Genomic DNA, 17,753 nt, shown 5'->3' with positions numbered 1-17,753 from the left:
TATATAATTTTATATCGTCGCATCGGGTTTTGTCTTGTATACGTATGAAATCGGCATATACATACATATACATATATGTACATATACATATACATATACATATACATATACATATACATATACATATACATATACATATACATATACATATACATATACATACATATACATATACATATACATATACATATACATATACATATACATATACATATACATATACATATACATATACATATACATATACATATACATATACATATACATATACATATACATATACATATACATATACATATACATTATACATATGCATATACATATACATATACATATACATATACATATACATATACATATACATATACATATACATATACATATACATATACATATACATATACATATATACATATACATATACATATACATATACATATACATATACATATACATATACATATACATATACATATACATATACATATACATATACATATACATATACATATACATATACATATACATATACATATACATATACATATACATATACATATACATATACATATACATATACATATACATATACATATACATATACATATACATATACATATACATATACATATACATATACATATACATATACATATACACAGAGTGAGACATACATATATAGTTAATATTGTCATTTAGCGTTCAGAAAAATATACTCTATGCCTTTATACAATTTTCTTTTTTTTTTTTGTTTTAATTTTCATTTTGCAGTTAGCCGCAAAAATAGCTCTAAAAAAACAGTTTGGCTTTACAAAGTGATCTTTTTTTTATCTTGTGCTGTACGTGTATGTGTTTGTGTGTGTGTGTATATATGTCTAGCACAGGGTGCCTCTGTTTCGCCGGCTTGTCTCTAGAAAGAGAGTCGCGCGTCTTGGGCCCTGTGACCGTGTGGGGGCGCTTCAGCTTAGAACCGAGGTGGCGCCACCTATAGCTTAGTGTACATTCATATGTATAAGGGGTATATGGTGTATATATATATTTATATATATAATTTGATGTATAGAGATTTATATAATAATAATTGCAACAGTTTTGTTTTTTTGTTTGTTTTCATTTTAGTGTTTACGATTTCTTTTTAGTTTATCGGGGCTAATGCGCCCGCCCCTCATTTGTCTTCAAGGATATGTTTGCGTAAATTGTTTTTGTTAATAGGGGGAGGAGTAAAGAAATGCACATCTATATTCTTTTTGGGGATTGCACTTTCAAGATGGACTTGGATTTGATATTGTATATATAGCATTTAGTGTTTGCTGTTGTACAGATTTGGTACGATATTTGCCTGACATAATGTGTATATCGATCGATAAGTATCGATAGTAACGTCGCTTAGACCTTTGTGGTTAGTTTTGTGGTGGCTTCGTTGGCCGCTGCATGCCAGGATTTGTGATGTTTGCTTTGTCCTTGTTGTTTCTGTTGTATCTGTTGTTGTTGCTGGTGTTTTTGTTGTAGTTGCTGATGTTGTTGTTGTTGCTTTTGTTGCTGGTGATGTTTGTGGATAAGTCTGTGCTATGTGTGCAACGGATAACTGTTGGGCCGCGCCTGCGCCCGCTGCTGACGTCGACAGCTGAGCGGCAGCGAAACGGAAACGGATACCGCTGCCTGATAAGCTTGATATCAGCACTCTGATTTATCCTCCTCCACCAGATACTGCGTATCCTTGCCGGTATCCGCCGATGGGTCTAGCTCGCGTGTCCTCAGCTGCAGCTGCGGTGATGACTTGTGCGTAATGCTGCTAGGCGCGATTATTGCCGACGCCGGCTCCGTGAACGACCCGGAGTGGGCCATGGCCTTTGACTTGGACGGTTCCTGTGGCACATCATAGATGCCTAACGAAGAAGAGGGCGAGAGTAAGAGTTAGAAGCAAATTTTATACATTTGTTATTAGAAAAAATCACATTTTTCGTGTGGAGACAATTCTTTGTGCTGACTGAATCACTTATTTTTAATCGAACAACCTTTTGGGATAAACACTAAGGGTTTTTTCAAATTCAAACTACAACCAACTCAACCTTGGGGTTAAAGCTCTCATGGAAAATAACCGCTTTCTTTTATAGTATTTGTTTTAAACAAAATTATGGCCAATTTTTAAATTTGTGATTGGGATATTAGACTTAAGAAATATTTTAGTTATGCCCTATTTTTGTATATTGCGAGGAAAGTCAAGTAGCTATGGAGATTACAAAGTACAACTAGCTGTATTAAGTGATTTAGCATCTGCCTACCAAATTTCACAGCTGTAGCTCTTTTAGTATAGAAGTTAAAGGATATTCAGCAAGTGGACAGACAGACGGACAGACGGAATAATAAAGGGAAGTCACTTAAGGAAACTTACCTGAGCCATTGCTCATGCCCGGATCGGTGGTGGTGCCCGATTGCACAGCATCGTACATGGGATTGGCAAAGTCGCGCGCCTTATTGGCATTCACCGTCTGCAGATTGTAGCCCTCGATGGGGGCCATGTCGCCAGCGCCAGGTGCGGAGCCGCTTGGGAAACCGCTTTCGCTGAACTCCACATTCGAGCCGTGGCGGAAGGTGACGCTCTGTGACGATGTCATGGCGGGCATGCGAGCCAGTTTTCCACTGCAGCAAACAATGGGAAAAGAATGTTAGTAAATGATTTAACTATAATATGACTAATAAACATAATTTATAATAATAATAGCATTGAAATTAGAATCTTACATACATATTATGTTACTAAATAAATAATATCGACTTTTATTTTGAATTAGGAAACTACAAATTTAAAATCTTTCGACTTCAATTCTATTTTCCAAGTTCATAGGAATGTAAAAATCGCATGCAATAAAAAACTCCCATGCAATAAATAACTTGGAACTATTTCCGATTGGATAAGTAGTTAGCAAATTTTTAGTACTTACAATGGACGTTTCCTGATGACATACCAAGCGCCGGCGGCAGCCATCATCACAAGCAGAATGACCATGATGGGCACGACGACAGCGGTGACATTGGCACCGCCATGGCCAAAGGCGCCGGTGGTGCTGCGCTCACAGTGTTCGCCCTTGTAGTCGGCCAGGCACTCGCAGAGGAGTTCACCGTGATCGTCCTCCTTGCAGAGGCCTCCATTCTGGCAGGGACAGATGCGGGGAGCGGGACGCGGACGCTCGGCGGCTGCATCGCAGATAACTTCGGCGGTGCTGCGATGCGAGGGCAACGGACCTGATGTATCGGGGCAGGCGCAACGATGTCCGCCGGGCACAAGCAGGCAGAGATGCGAGCACCTGGACTCATAGCAGGGATTGCGTAACGAGGTGTTGTAGCGTTTCTCATGGTAGACCTTCAGGCCGGACGGATTGACGAGATTGCGATGGACAACCACTTGAACACCGCGTCCGAATTTATCCTGACGCAATAGCTCGCCCGTATCCCTGGTCACCCAGAACATGTTCGACTCGAAGAGATCCAATGAAACCGGATGCCGCAGTTGATCGCCCTTGACCATGGACTTGCGACGCGAACCATCGGCACGCATCGATTCGATGGCATTCAGCTTCGTGTCCACCCAATAGATGATGTGATCCTGGGCATAGTCAATGGTCAGGCCAGCCGGATGGCGTATCTGCTCCGTAATGAGCGGTCGACGCTTCGAGCCATCCATCCAGGAGACTTCGATCTTGGGCGCCGAACCCGCGTCGGTCCAATAGATGCGTCCCAGTTGCGGATTAACTGCAATCGAAGTGGGCACCTCGAGGCCAGCATTTACAATCGAGCGACGATAGCGACCATCGGTGGTGGCCACCATGACGCGACCCCTTGGTTTCGATCCGGTGCGATCCATTTCAGTCCAATAGAGATTCGAGGCCAGCCAATCGACAGCCACAGCTGTCGGTTTGGAACCACCCTTCATGTTCAGATCCTGAGCGAAACCGATCTTAGCCTGGCCATCAAGAGCATTGACCATGTACGAACGCTTGATGGTCTTGTCATAGCTGTCGGCCCAGAAGATGATCTGCTGCTGGGCATCGTAATCCAAGGCCTCGATGCGTTTCTCCGACGCAATCACATCGAACTCTTCGCGCTTTTGCAGATCAAGACCGCGTATCTCAGGACCATTGGCGAAGACCAGCAGGACATCCTCCTTCTCGGCCTTGCAGACACCGCTGCTGCTGTCGGATAGATGGAAACCCTCGCGACAGCTGCACGAATACGTGCCATTCATGTTGTGACATTGATGGGAGCAGGTGTGCTGACGTGTGACACATTCATCGACATCAGCGCATTTCTTCTTGTTGTCCGCCGCAATGATGTACCCAGGATAACAGGTGCAGATGTAGCCGCCTTCGGTTAGATTGTGGCAATGATGCTGGCAACCTCCACGATTCTCCGCCGAGCAGCTGCTGCTGTGATGGCAACCCAACTCATCGCTGGCATCGCCGCAATCATCGGCGAAATCACAGACTTGCGTCCGTTCGATGCAATGCTTGTTGGCACACTGATATTGGGTGTAGAGGTCGCAGGGTTTCTGTTTGCTGGCGCACAGCGTCATGTTGTTCTCGTCGCTGCCATCGCCGCAATTGTCGATTCCATCGCAGATCTGATAGCGAGCCACACAGCGATGATTGGCGCACTGGAAGCGTCGCAGGGTGTCGCAATTGAAGTCGCTGCAGACCTTTGGATCCTCATCGCTGCCATCGCCGCAGTCATCGGTACCATCGCAGAGATCCGAGAGTGACACGCACAAGTTGTTGCTGCACTGGAAGCGGGATTCGGGACAGAAGCGACCGCCGGGGAAGCGCGGTGGACAATCAACCTCGTCAGACATGTCGCGACAATCGCGATCGCCATCGCAACGGAAATAGCTGGCAATGCAATGACCCGAGGCGCATTGGAAGGTTCCATTTTTGCACTGATAGCCAGCGCAGTTCATCTCATCCGAGTTGTCATTGCAGTCATCCTCGTGATCACATTGCCAACGGGATGAAATGCATTTGCCGTTGGCGCATCTGAACTCCGATTCAGAACATTCGCGATAGCGTCCCTTGCATATAGCTTCATTCTCATCGCTTGCATCGCCGCAATCATCAGCAAAGTCGCACATCCATTGTCTGTAAATTTGAGTTAGTTAATTCAAGTTGCAAGTTATATATATTTTTAAATTATATTTACTTGGGTATGCAGCGATTGTTTCCGCACTTAAAGTCCGTGTCGGGGGAGCATTTGGGACAATTCTCGGGCAGCTCGTCACTGTTGTCGCGACAATCGTCTTTGCCATCGCAGAACAACCATTTGGGTATGCAACGGTAGTTCGATTGACCGGGACAACGTTGCCAGCCCGTGGTGCAGTTTCGCTGGCGACACATGTAGGCGGGCTCATCAGAATCGTCGCCGCAATCGTTGTCGAAGTCGCACATCCAAAGCTGCGGTATGCAACGCTTGTTCTTGCACGTGAACTCGGTCTCGGGATCGCACTCACGCTTGTCTGCAAATTTATAAATTTAGATTATGGATTGAGTCGCTGTTCACTCAGATCTAGAATGTGTGTAAAGTTTTGTATGTCTAAATCTTTTACTTTTAATGATAGACACTTCTATTTGCATGGACAGACGGAAATCCGGAATAATATAACTGCAACTGTGTGTACATTTTCGCGCCTCTAGTTGGAAAGATAGAAGCTTCTTTATGTACGGAAATGTGGACCAGATTCAACGATAGAAGCTACTCTTGAAACGGCCGAATGACTTAATGTTTGCAATTTAAAAATAATTTCAGTTTATATAAATAAAATGTATCTATAGATGCTTCTTTTAATGGACAGACGGGCAGACGGACGGAATTTCAATAAGTTGGAACTTAATGCTGATTCTCAGTTATCTATATGCAATATTTCGTGCCTCTAAGTCGCATTATTGCGGAGAGAGAAATGAAGAGGACAGCCACGAAATTTACCCTAAGCTATGAATATAAATTGGAATATGAGACTTACGACACACGGCTGGATCTTCGTCGCTGCCATCCTTGCAATCGGCGTCGCCATCACAGCGCCAGCTATCGAGAATGCAGCGTCCGCTGGACTTGCACTTGAAGTCGGACAGAGGGCAAGGCAAATCACAATTCTGTTCATCGCTGCCATCGCCGCAATCGTCGACGCCATCGCAAATGGTCGCAGAAGGCGTGCAGTTGGTGTTCTTGCACTGGAAGGTGCCGGCACGACAATGCCGTGCAGCACACGTCGCCGGCTCATCGGAGCCATCCTTGCAGTCCTTTTCGCCATCACATTTCCAGAACCATGGGATGCACTTCTCATCGTGACCACCGCACAGATGCTGTCCGGTTGTGCAGTTGGCAATGCAAGTCTTTGAATCGCGAGCCAAATAGAATTGATTCGGACAGGCACACTTATAGATGGGGGCACCCTCCTCGATGTAGCCCTCGATGTTGAGGTAAGTTGACTCCGGGGGCGGGGCAATCAGACAGAGATGCGAGCAGCCGCCGTTGTTGTCGCCACAGGGATTCGTGTAGTTCAGCTGACGGAGCGGATGATTGATGTGCAGATCATAGGGACGATGTGTGGTATTCCTTAGCACCGTATAGTTGGCTCCGTGGAACTTGTTGGCGCGCACAATCGCCTTCTGATTCCAATCGCTCCAATAGATGTAGTCATCGAAGAGACTCAACGCAAAGACATGCGGCACCTGCGTGCCAGAGAGCACAATATGACGATGACGACCCTCGAGATCAGTGTACGCAATGTAATCCAAATGTGCGTCGGCCCAATATATGCGATCGGTGAAGTAATCGATGGATAAGGCATTTGGCCAGGCGATGCCATCGTTCCAGTTAAGAATGCGTGTGAAATTCGAACCATCCATGCCCATTTTGGCAATGTAGGCCTGCAGATGCCATGAGGTGAAGTACAGATAACCAATGCCCGGATGCACAACAATGGCGCGGGGATCGACGACACCGCTGCGCAATGTCTTGCGCTTGGTGCCATCCAACTCGGACACATCCAGATTCTTCGAGTGTCTGTCCAACCAATACAGTTTGCGTCCCACCCAATCGATGGCGATGCCTTCGAGGCCGTGGGAGTCGTGTCGGATGACCGCTTCACGTTCGGTGGGCAAATTACTGTCGTTGTCGGTGTATTTGGCACGGAATATCGTCTTGGCTGTCACATCACAGAAATACATATACTGCTCCTTGATGTCAAAGTCGAGAGCGACCACATTCATCAGATCCTGATGCATCAAATTGTACTGATGCCCATCGACGGACATGTTGCGTACATAGTATTTGTTAGTGAAGATCAGCCATGGGGTGATGTCATCCTTCCGCTTGCACGTGTGCTCATCGTTCTGCCGTTCATAGTAGGTCTCGTCGCACTTGCAGTAGAAGCTGCCCGGCGTATTCGAGCAATGCTGCGAACAGGCGCCTGGTTGCTCCAGACACTCGTCCACATCTACACAGGCTTTGCCATCGGAAAGAAGTCTGGGAAAAATAAGGAAAAGAACAATATTAGTTAGTGTTATTAAATGTCTTTGCAAATGTTGAATAAGTTTAATCTAATTTTTTATACTTGATGCTTAAGCTAAGGGATTACATATTGACAAGTTATAGCAACTCGGCGTGGAACTGCTTTTGATGTAGGCTAATTCATTTTTTAATTTATGAGTTATAGAATAATAATATTAATGAATTTAAAAACAGTGGCAGCATAAGTTAGTCAACTCTAAGCTTTAGATTTTGAAAACTAGAATACATCGAAATTTATGCGAATGCTTTTCATTTGCAAATAATACTTTTGAAATGTCCTGATTAAAAGAATGACGTGAATGTAGAACTCTTCCAGGAAAGTCCTGCAGGAGAGTCTCTCAGGAGATTCTCCCATTTGAGTCCCATAGGAGAGCCCCCAGGAGAGCCCCCAGGATAGTCCCCCAGGAAATACATTTTGAATTTTAATATATTGAATCTTTTACTTACTTGTAGCCCTCGTTACAGTCACAGTAGTAGCCAGTGAGCGTGTCCACGCACTTGTGGCCACACTGATTGATCTCGACCTTGGCGCATTCATCCACATTGCAATGGGCTGGCTCATCGGACTCGTCGGTGCAGTCGGGCACCTTATTGCAGACCAAACTGTAGTCGATGCATTGGCCACTGGTGCACATGAATTGTCCCTGCGGACAGGTGGCATTCTCCTTTTTGCAGTTCACCTCATCGGAGTGATCGCCACAATCGTCTTCGCCATCGCATCGATATTGATTGCGTATGCACTTGAAATTCTGGCAAGTGAACTCCATGGGCGAGCATGTCTTGTATTTGGAGTTGCAGGATTTGCCCTCGTCGGTTCCATCGCCACAATCGTTGTCGTGATCACAAGTCCAGCCCTGCGAGAAGTAAAAAAACAAGTTTCAGAAATATGTGGCAATTAAATCAACGTTTATTCACTTACCATATTGATACAACGTCCGTTGCCGCAGGTGAACATGTCCTCGCCACATGGCTGTTGGGTAGCACAATTGTGTAGTGTTGTGTTCTCATCGGCACCGTCAACGCAATCTGGATCACCGTCGCAGATCCATTTCTTGGGTATGCACTGGGCACGCTGCCAGGACTTGTTCTCCACACAGGTAAATTCGGTCTCCTCGTCGCACTTTCGATCATCTAAAGGATGAATAGGATGGGGAGTTAGAAAGGGATAATTAAACATAGCTGTGAAAAATACTTACTGCACTGGTGGCGATTGTCTTCGTCACTGTTGTCCAGGCAATCGTTGTCGCCGTCGCAGATGTAGATCCGTGGAATGCAGTTGCCATTGTCACAAGTGAAGAGATCCCCGAAGCATGTCCGACCCTCGGACTTGCAGTAATCTGGCGGCTCATCGGCGCCATCGCCGCAATCGTCGTCACCATCGCAATACCAGGTGGCCGGAATGCAGCGATGATTGGGGCAACGGAAACTATTGGTGGGACAAGTGCGTTGACCGCAGTGTAGCGGATCCTCGTCGGAATTGTCACCACAATCATTATCACCATCACAGAGCCAATAGGGTTCGACACAGATGTTCGTCTTCTCGCACTTGAGATGATTTGCTGGACAGGTTGTGTTCATGGGGCATCGTTCATGCGTCTCATCCGACGTGGCATTGTCCTTGCAATCGTTGACGCCATTGCAGACCTGTGTCTGGGGAATACAACGTCCATTCGCACAGGTGAATTCACCATCCACACACGGGGGATAACTGCAACCGATCTCATCGGAACCATCCTTGCAATCGTTCTCGTGATCACACTTCCACGATTTGAAGATGCAGCGTCCGTTGTTGCAGCGGAACTCGTTGGGCGAGCATGAATGGTAGGCACAATAGTTGGGATCCTCGTCCGAGTTATCGCCACAATCATCATCGCCATCGCAAGACCACATGCGCGAAATACATTTGCCATTCTGGCAATAGAATTTGCTTGCCTCACATGTGTTATTCCTTGGCGCACACATGCGTCCCTCGTTCACCACCTTCGAGTTATCGTCGCACTTGCACTCGACCTTGCCATTGGGCGCCGGGTGACAGCTCTGGGCACAACCACCATTGTTGATCGTACACGGATTCACATTGCACTTTTGTCGATCCGCGCTGTAGATGCGTATGTCACGTGGCGAATCCTCCAGTCGCTTCACCATCTCCACCATATTGGCACCCGTATGTTTCTCGGCACGATAGACGCCACGCAGCTGCAGATCCGTCCAGTAGATGTAATTGCGGAACACTGTGATGGCAAACGGATAGATTGTTGCGCCCACCAATAGCTCCCGATTGCTGCCATCCAAATCGGAACGTTCGATCTTCTCGCGCACTGCATCAGTCCAATAAAGCTTGCGTTCATCGTAATCGATGGCCAGACCGCTGGGTTGCGAGAGTTCCTTGTCGACAATGGCACGCTTCAGCGAACCCGCCATTGTGGTCCTAAAGATCTTGCCTGACGTGCCAAACCTGCCCCAATCGGTAAAGAAGAGCGTACCATTGCAGGGATCCAGGACAATTGCACGTGGTCGCTCCACGCGCGCAATCATCACCAACTCCGTGCCAGCCAAATTCATGGCATATATTGAGTTATTCGAACTGTCGGTCCAGTAGATCTTATTCTGTGTCCAATCGTAAGCAATGCCCTCGGGATTTATGCCCTTGCTGAGCACCACATGGATGTCGCTGCGACTCGGTTTATTCGCCTGCGTATACGCAATCTTCGCCCACGGCCGGATTTGGGTGTACAGCATATGATTGTCGGCAAAATCGAAATCGAGACCAACCACATTCGTAAGGTTCGTGAGTGGCGTGAAAGGCACCTCGGTTGAATGAGGATCCAGATTAACGGCGCGAATTTCGGTGCGTGTGGCAAACACCAGATACTCATTGACTGTCTCGCACTTGCGCTCATCGCTGCCCAGTTTGCCGGTGGAGCAGTCGCAGCGATAGTTCTTGCTATTGCTCTGCACCTCTTCGGGTGGGAAACTGAAACACAGCTGATCGCAGCCACCGTTGCCAAGCTGCACACACGGATTGCTCTCGTCCGACGGCTGATTGTTGATGTCGTAGATGACAATGTCGCGCAGACGCTCCAAATTTGTGCGCACACGCGTCGATTCAGTGTCGTTGTTGAACTGTTTGTTTGCCTTGAACACGCTCATCAAATTGCGATCCACCCAATACACATCGTTCAGGTGCACCGCAATGCCCATCGGATTGGGTAGATCGCGGCGTATAATCTTGCGATTCGCTCCGTTGTACGCAATGCGTTGTATCGTATCGAGTTTGGAGTCCACCCAGAACACATCATGTGTCTGCATATCGATGGTCAAATCGCGTGGCAACGAAATGCCCGATGTGACCAACGGCTTCCATTTGGTGCCATCGAGCAGCGCTTTGCCAATGCGTGGATGTTGTCCATAATCGATCCAGTACAGCAAACGTTTGATGGGATTCACGGCGAGTTCACGTGGCGCATCGTTTGTGGTCTTTACAAGCACCTTGCGATTGGTGCCATCGAGCCAACAGACCTCAACATAATTTTCATGGGGATACACGTTCGTGAAGTACATATTGCCAGCCACCCAATCGACCGTCAATCCTCGAATGCCATTACTTCCAATGCCATCCTTGATCACATGCTGCAGATCGGTGCCATTGGGCCTTGAGCGGAAGATTCCATTCCAGTAGCCACGATTGAATTCCGCCCAATAAATCCACTGATCGCGATACATCACGTCCACATGGAGTATATGATGTCCGGGTCCGCTGATGGGGACCATGGCCTCGGAGCTGTCGCTCAGACTGTAGCCACGTATCATGTCCAGCTGCGAGACGACGGCGAACGTTTTGTAGGCCACACAGTCGACTTCGGTATCCTTGCGATAACCAATGCCGCAGGCGCAAGTTCGTGTCGATGCCGGTCCGGGGATGCACAAATGTTTACATTCGCCGTTGCGCGTCTGGCAGGGATGTTGCATCAGCGGACGCTTCTTGTAGATCATCATGCTACGCAAATCGTGTTCGTTGTCTACAATGGTCTTCGGATTGTCGCCACGCGGTAAATCGACGCGCACAATCTTCTCGTAAACCGGATCCAAATAGTATAGACGATGATCGAGCACACCCAAGCTGCGTGGACGGGAGATGCCTTGCGCTTCGCTCAGTATAACCGTGTAGTCTTCGCCGTTGTAGTCCATGACACAAATCGAACCCTTTGAACGTGTACTAAAGTAGATCAATTTCTTATCGATATCGAGTGCAATACTCTCTGGGTGATAGACATTCTTCCGCAGCACACGCGGATCCTGACCGTTCATGTCGACACGTCCGATCTTGATGGGCACCTCGAGCACACCCTCATCGATCCAGAAGAGTTTGCCCTCACTGGGATCGAGCACGATTTGCTTGGGTTTCGACACTGAAGTTTCCTGACCATCGTTGGCCAAGATAACGGTGCGATACCTTTGTTTGCCATCCACACGCACCGCTTCGATGTTGCTGGCCACCCGATTGCCAATGTATAGATTGCGTCCCAGCCAATCGAAGGCAATCGTATAGGGAGCACCCACAATGCCAGTGTCTGTGCCCAGGAAGTCGGTCTTATTTCCACCGCCGTAGGGTGTCGTATAGATTGTGCAATTCTCTTCGTCCTCCTCGCGTCCCTGAACCCAATACAATGTCTCACCCTTGCGATCAAAGTCAAGTCCGGTGCTGCTCTCAATGCCTATGACAGGCGCCAAGGCGCCGGCGCGTGCATCGCCACCATTCAAGGGGAGATCGACAATCTGTGTGCCCTTGACGACCATGATGTAGGGATTCTCTTCCTCAATGCAGCGTCCCTCGCTGAAGAGCTTAAAGCCCGGCTTGCACTTGCAGGAATAACCCTCGGGGGCACTTGGACTGAGCAGACATAAATGCTGACAGCGAGCGGCGGCACAGGGATTGGGATACATCGGTTGCAGCGAGGCATGATGTACGTGTATCGACAACGGTTGACTGATCAAATGCGACACGACTGTTTGATTCTTGCCACGGAATTTGTTGGCAGACAACACACGATTCAACTGACGATCGGTCCAGTAGAGTGTATCCTCGAACAAAGATAACGAGTGCGGATGCAAGAGATAGTGACTGCTGGCTAAAACCTGTTGACGTCCGGTACCATTGTAATAGCAGAAATCAATGAAATCCAGCTTGGAGTCGGCGAAATAAACGCGCTTGGTGGCAATGTCCAATGTCAGTCCGTTTGGCCAATAGATTTTCGTGTTAATGATGGTTTTGCGCATTGTGCCGTCCATGCCAATGCGTTCGACACGCGGATTCTCGCCCCAATCGGTCCAGAAGATGAAACGTGCCTCGGGACTTGGATCGATGCACATGCCTCGAGGTTGTGTGATATTCTCACGCACCAGCACCAAACGATTCGAGCCGTTCTCCGCAGACACTTCAATAGTATTCAGCTTGCTGTCCAGCCAATACAGATTTTGTGCAATCCAATCGTAGGCCAAACCCTCGACCAAATCAAGGCCGGTTGTAATGATCTCCTGGGGTTCCATGCCATGATCTAACCGTGAGATCTTCTTCAGTTTCATGTCGCTCCAGAAAATGGTGCCCGTGTGCATGTTCGAGGCGGTTGCCACCACATTCTCCACTATGATGGGCACACGTTCCAGTCCCTGCTCCTTGAGATCGGCCACCAGTATGGAGTGACGATTGGAGATGATCAAAAACGCGGCGGTATGATTGACAGCCTTACAGTTGTGCTTGTTGGGACTCAGCTCGTAGCCAGCCGTGCAGCTGCAGAAGTAGGATCCCTTTGTATTCGTGCACTGTTGCGAGCAAAGTCCGGGGGGATCGCATTCATTGGTGTCCACGCAGGTGAAGCCATCCTCGCCTATCTCCGAGCCAGGCGGACAAACGCAGAGCGCGCCATTCGGTGTCTTTTGACAGAAACTGGAGCACTGACCGGTTTGATGTTCGCATTCAGCCAGATCACAGCCCTCGCCCTCGTCGGCGTTATTGGGACAGTCGGGAGTGTCGTCGCACACGGAGGTGATGTTCACACAGCGCTCTGTCACTCCGGGACATTGCCACTGACCATGGGGGCACTTGAAGGGCGGCGGGACACAAGCGTGTTCGGTGCCCTCGTCAGAGTTGTCACCGCAATCATCTTTGCCATCGCAGATATAAGCCTTAAACACACAGTTCGTGTTGTTGCACTTGAAGAAGTTCTGGGCGCAGGTGATTTGACCGCAATCCTCCTCGTCAGAGTGATCGGAGCAATCGTTGGAGCCATCACAGTGCCAGGCAATGGGGATGCAGAAACCGGTAGATTTGCAGCGGAAATGTTTCTCGGGATTGCATTGATTGGGTCCCATGGAGGGGCAACCCAACTCATCGCTACCATCGTTGCAGTCGGGTATGCCATCGCATTTGTAGGACTCTTCAACGCATTGCCGGAGATCGGCGCACTTGAATTGATTGGCCAAACAGCTGATGGGCGGACAATCCTTTTCGTCCTGCTTGTCAAAGCAATCATCGTCGCCATCACATACCCAACTCGTTGGTATGCAGTGTCCTGTCCTTGGACATGTAAACTGGAAGTAAGCGCAGGTCTTCTCCGCACAGAAATCTCCCTCGTCGCTGCTGTCACCGCAATCGTTCTCGCTGTCACACTTCCACATGCTCGGTATGCAGCGTCCGTTGGCGCAGGCGAACTGCGATGTGGCGCACGTCACGTTGCCGCACTCCAGTTCATCTGAGTTGTCGCCGCAGTCGTTCTCCTGGTCGCAGCGGAAGTTCAGTGGGATGCAACGGCCCGATTTGCACTGGAATTCGTTGGAGCCGCACGTCGGTTCTAAGTACAAGCAAAAGCAAAAGCAGATGTTCAAATGGATATTTCGATATTAAGTGTTAATCAAGTGTGCGCTACAAACTGATTTGCATTAAACTCAAATAACAAGTTAAAACAAATAAAATTCTTAAATGAAAAAATTTCATAATTCCTTTTTAAATTAAATTATTTTGCTTAACTGGAGGTATAAGGATTAGCGTTGAATATTAAAATATAATTTTTGAGTTAAAGAATTTAAAATTCTTAAGTTTTATTATAATTTATTTATTCTGTTACCTTCCTATAAAAAATATTAGAAAAAACGTGAAAATATTAATTTTAAAAGAAGATTAAAAAAAATTGCAACATTCCGCTTTGCATCTTTTTTAAATTGTATTATAAATTATTTATCTTGTCACCTTTGACAGCTAAAAAAAATCGAAAATTACGCTTGAAAAGGTATAAACAAATTTAGTTTTAAATGTTTGTTAATAAAACGAATTATTATAGAGTTTTATGAAGATTTTGCCATTTTGCATTGATAAAAATAAAGAAAGTTACCGTGAATGCAACTGTTTACAAAATAGTAGAATAATGCAACATCTGAAATCTGAAATTTTACGATTTATTTTTTAACATTTATGCAACAAGAATTTCTTCAACGAACTTAATTTTCTGATTTTAATGCAGAATGACGAATTAACTATTTGTTCGATGTGAATGTAATGCTCTGGCAATATATTTGAAAAGAACTTTTATTATTGAATTTGATACAATTTAAGTGAATGCATTTATAAATGTATGTTTATTAATTTAATTGAATTGCGTTAAAGCTTGAGCAACATTGTAAATTAAGGAATATTAATTTTAAATTTGATTATGAGATTGTAAATTTATATATTTTTCAAATTAAAGCAAATATTTCAAAGTGCAATTTATAAGATATTTCTGTGCTTGCAGTTACTTACTTGTGCAGTTTTGCTCCTCATCGCTGTTGTCCAGGCAATCATCGTCGCCATCGCAGACCCACGACTTGGGAATGCAGCGTTGATTGTTGCAGGTGAAATCCCAAGAGTTGGGACACGGCTGCACAGGTGGCTCGGCACTTGGATCCGGCACACAATTGATTTGATCTTCGGCCAAACGTTCGCCATACGGACACGAGCAGCGCGATTGCAGGCGACTCGCAGTCGAAGGCGATGTTGTTGTTGAGGCTTCTGTTGTTTCCGTTGAGTTCGATGCACTGGTAATGGGTACAGCAAAGCAGATCTTCTGACAGCCGCCGTTGTTCAGATGACACGGCTGCGTCTCGGCAATGCGTTGCACATCGCGACTGTAAACCTTGACGCCATAGAGACGATTCGTTTGCGGTTCACGCACCATCATCTCCTCCTGTTCGCCCGTTAGTTTGTGCAATCTGATAATGGCATCCAAACGCCAGTCGGTGATGTACATCCAATCGTTGTGTATGACAATCGAGAACGGATGGCGAACGAGACGCGAATTGACGGTCTTGATGTCAGTGCCATCGAGATTGGCGTGCTGCACATGATCGAGCAGCGCGTCGCACCAATAGACACGATCTTCCTTGAAGTCAATGGAGAGACCATTGGGCCAGCCGAGCGTAACATTTTTGAAGACCAATAGACCGCTGCCATCGGTGTTCGCACGCGTGATATTCGCCGGACGATCCCATTCCGAGAAGAATATATAACCGCGATTCGGATGCACGACAATAGCTCGCGGACGCTTCAGATTCTTAAGCAGCGTGCGACGATGCGTCACATTGCGTGTGGACAGCACATTGAGTGTGCCTTTCCTTGAATCGATGTAGTACAGATTCTTCGATGCCCAATCGACGGCCAAACCCTCAACGCCCTCGTTTTGCGAGGCGAGCACAATTTCCCGGCCAGTGCCATTGCGATGCACCCGGTAGATGACATCCTGCAACACATCCGAATAGTAGATGAACTCATCCCGAGCATCGAAATCGAGACCAACGAAACGTGCACGTCGCGACACCACAGGCAAAATGGCATCGCTAAAGCCCTCGATCACCGGCTCCAGGACTTTGCCCTTGATAAAACGCTGCTGCGAATACATGAGGAACTCGCGCACCAATTTGCAATGCGTCAGATCCGACTGCAGTTGATACCCGGTGTGGCAGGCGCAACGGAAACCGAGGCCAGTCGGGGCACCTTTCACAGCGGTGACGATGCACATGTGATTGCAGCCGCCGTTGTTATTGCCACATGGATTCGAGACATGCGGCTGGCTCAGCGCATGCACCGCAATGATACCCTTGGGTTCGCGTATATCCTTCGCCTTGTACGTCACTTGAATGGAGCTGGGTCCTTCGTATTTGTTCACCGACATGATGCCCTGTTTGGTGGCATCCGTCCAGAAGATGCGATTCTCAAAGATGGCCAAACGCGACGGACTTGGCACCTGCTGGCCACGCAGCACCATCACCCGCTGTGCTCCCTCGTAGTCAACCGATTCGATGTAATCGAGCAGCGAATCGCACCAGAACACACGCTTCGCAATAATGTCCACTGTGACACCGCTAGCCTTATAAGCTGCTTCCGAGACAATCGAGCGTGCGTGTGTGCCATCCATATGGGCGCGCAATACTTGTCCGCCATCGGCAACGAACATCAGACCCGTTGTCGGATCCAATGCCAAGTCAGCGGGACTAGTGAGGTTTGAACCCAAGACCACGGCGTGCCAATGGCCACTCAACTCAAAGACATCGATCTTCTGACCCACCAAATCGGCCACGTAGATCTTATCGCCCACCCAGTCGACAGCAAGCGCCACAGGTGCCCAAGTGCCGGGAAGGGTTTGATCCAGTGCAGCCACGGGAGTGTTTTGGGCATTCAGTGGCAAGGATTGTACCTTACGTGTCTTCACATCCGACCAGTACAAAGTGTTGCGTGCATAGTGAAAAGCGACGCCAGCTGCCGCTGTCGCGTTCGCAATGATCTTCGGTTCGCTGTCGTGGGCGAACATGCGCATGATGGCACGGTCGTGTGCGAAGATCAATTGCAGATTCTTTGCATCGGGCGCCGTGCACTTGGAGCCATTGATCAGCGTATAGCCCTGGGCACAGTGGCAGCTGTAGCTGCCTGGTGTGTTCACGCAAAGTTGATCGCAGTGTCCCCATTCGGCGCACTCATCGAGATCGATGCAGGTTCGATTGTCGGGGGCGAGACTCTGGCCTGGCTTGCAGTAGCAGACGCCGCCGGTGAGCGAAGGGCCGCACTTGAATTCACAGCTCAGCGCGGGACACGAGGCAATTGCTGTGCGGTGAGGAAGAGAGAGTGAAAGAATTCAATTAAGATAATTTTTGATGTGGTAAAATACACAGAG

General features: G+C 47.5%; 1 protein-coding gene across 2 annotated transcripts in view; it reads right to left on the bottom strand.

Moving 5' to 3' along the window:
* Positions 1 to 410: 410 nt before the first annotated feature.
* LOC117578199 (low-density lipoprotein receptor-related protein 2) overlaps positions 411 to 17,753 on the bottom strand; it is a 180,854-nt gene continuing 163,511 nt past the window's right edge. For both annotated transcript variants that reach the window (XM_052008635.1, XM_052008638.1), the window contains exons 7-15: positions 15,350 to 17,683; positions 8,754 to 14,405; positions 8,477 to 8,688; positions 8,005 to 8,411; positions 6,008 to 7,512; positions 5,191 to 5,503; positions 2,943 to 5,129; positions 2,393 to 2,640; positions 411 to 1,886 (exon numbers count right to left, since the gene is read on the bottom strand). In XM_052008635.1, coding sequence (XP_051864595.1) covers positions 1,675 to 1,886; positions 2,393 to 2,640; positions 2,943 to 5,129; positions 5,191 to 5,503; positions 6,008 to 7,512; positions 8,005 to 8,411; positions 8,477 to 8,688; positions 8,754 to 14,405; positions 15,350 to 17,683 — 13,070 coding nt within the window. In that variant the 3' untranslated portion in view covers positions 411 to 1,674. The remainder of the gene's footprint in view (positions 1,887 to 2,392; positions 2,641 to 2,942; positions 5,130 to 5,190; positions 5,504 to 6,007; positions 7,513 to 8,004; positions 8,412 to 8,476; positions 8,689 to 8,753; positions 14,406 to 15,349; positions 17,684 to 17,753) is intronic.

This window comes from Drosophila albomicans, chromosome X, assembly GCF_009650485.2.
Source record: "Drosophila albomicans strain 15112-1751.03 chromosome X, ASM965048v2, whole genome shotgun sequence".
In the NCBI taxonomy this organism is placed as follows: Eukaryota; Metazoa; Arthropoda; class Insecta; order Diptera; family Drosophilidae; genus Drosophila; species Drosophila albomicans.
The sequence above is the reverse complement of the archived record's forward strand: the minus strand, read 5'-3'. Positions and strand labels throughout refer to the sequence as shown.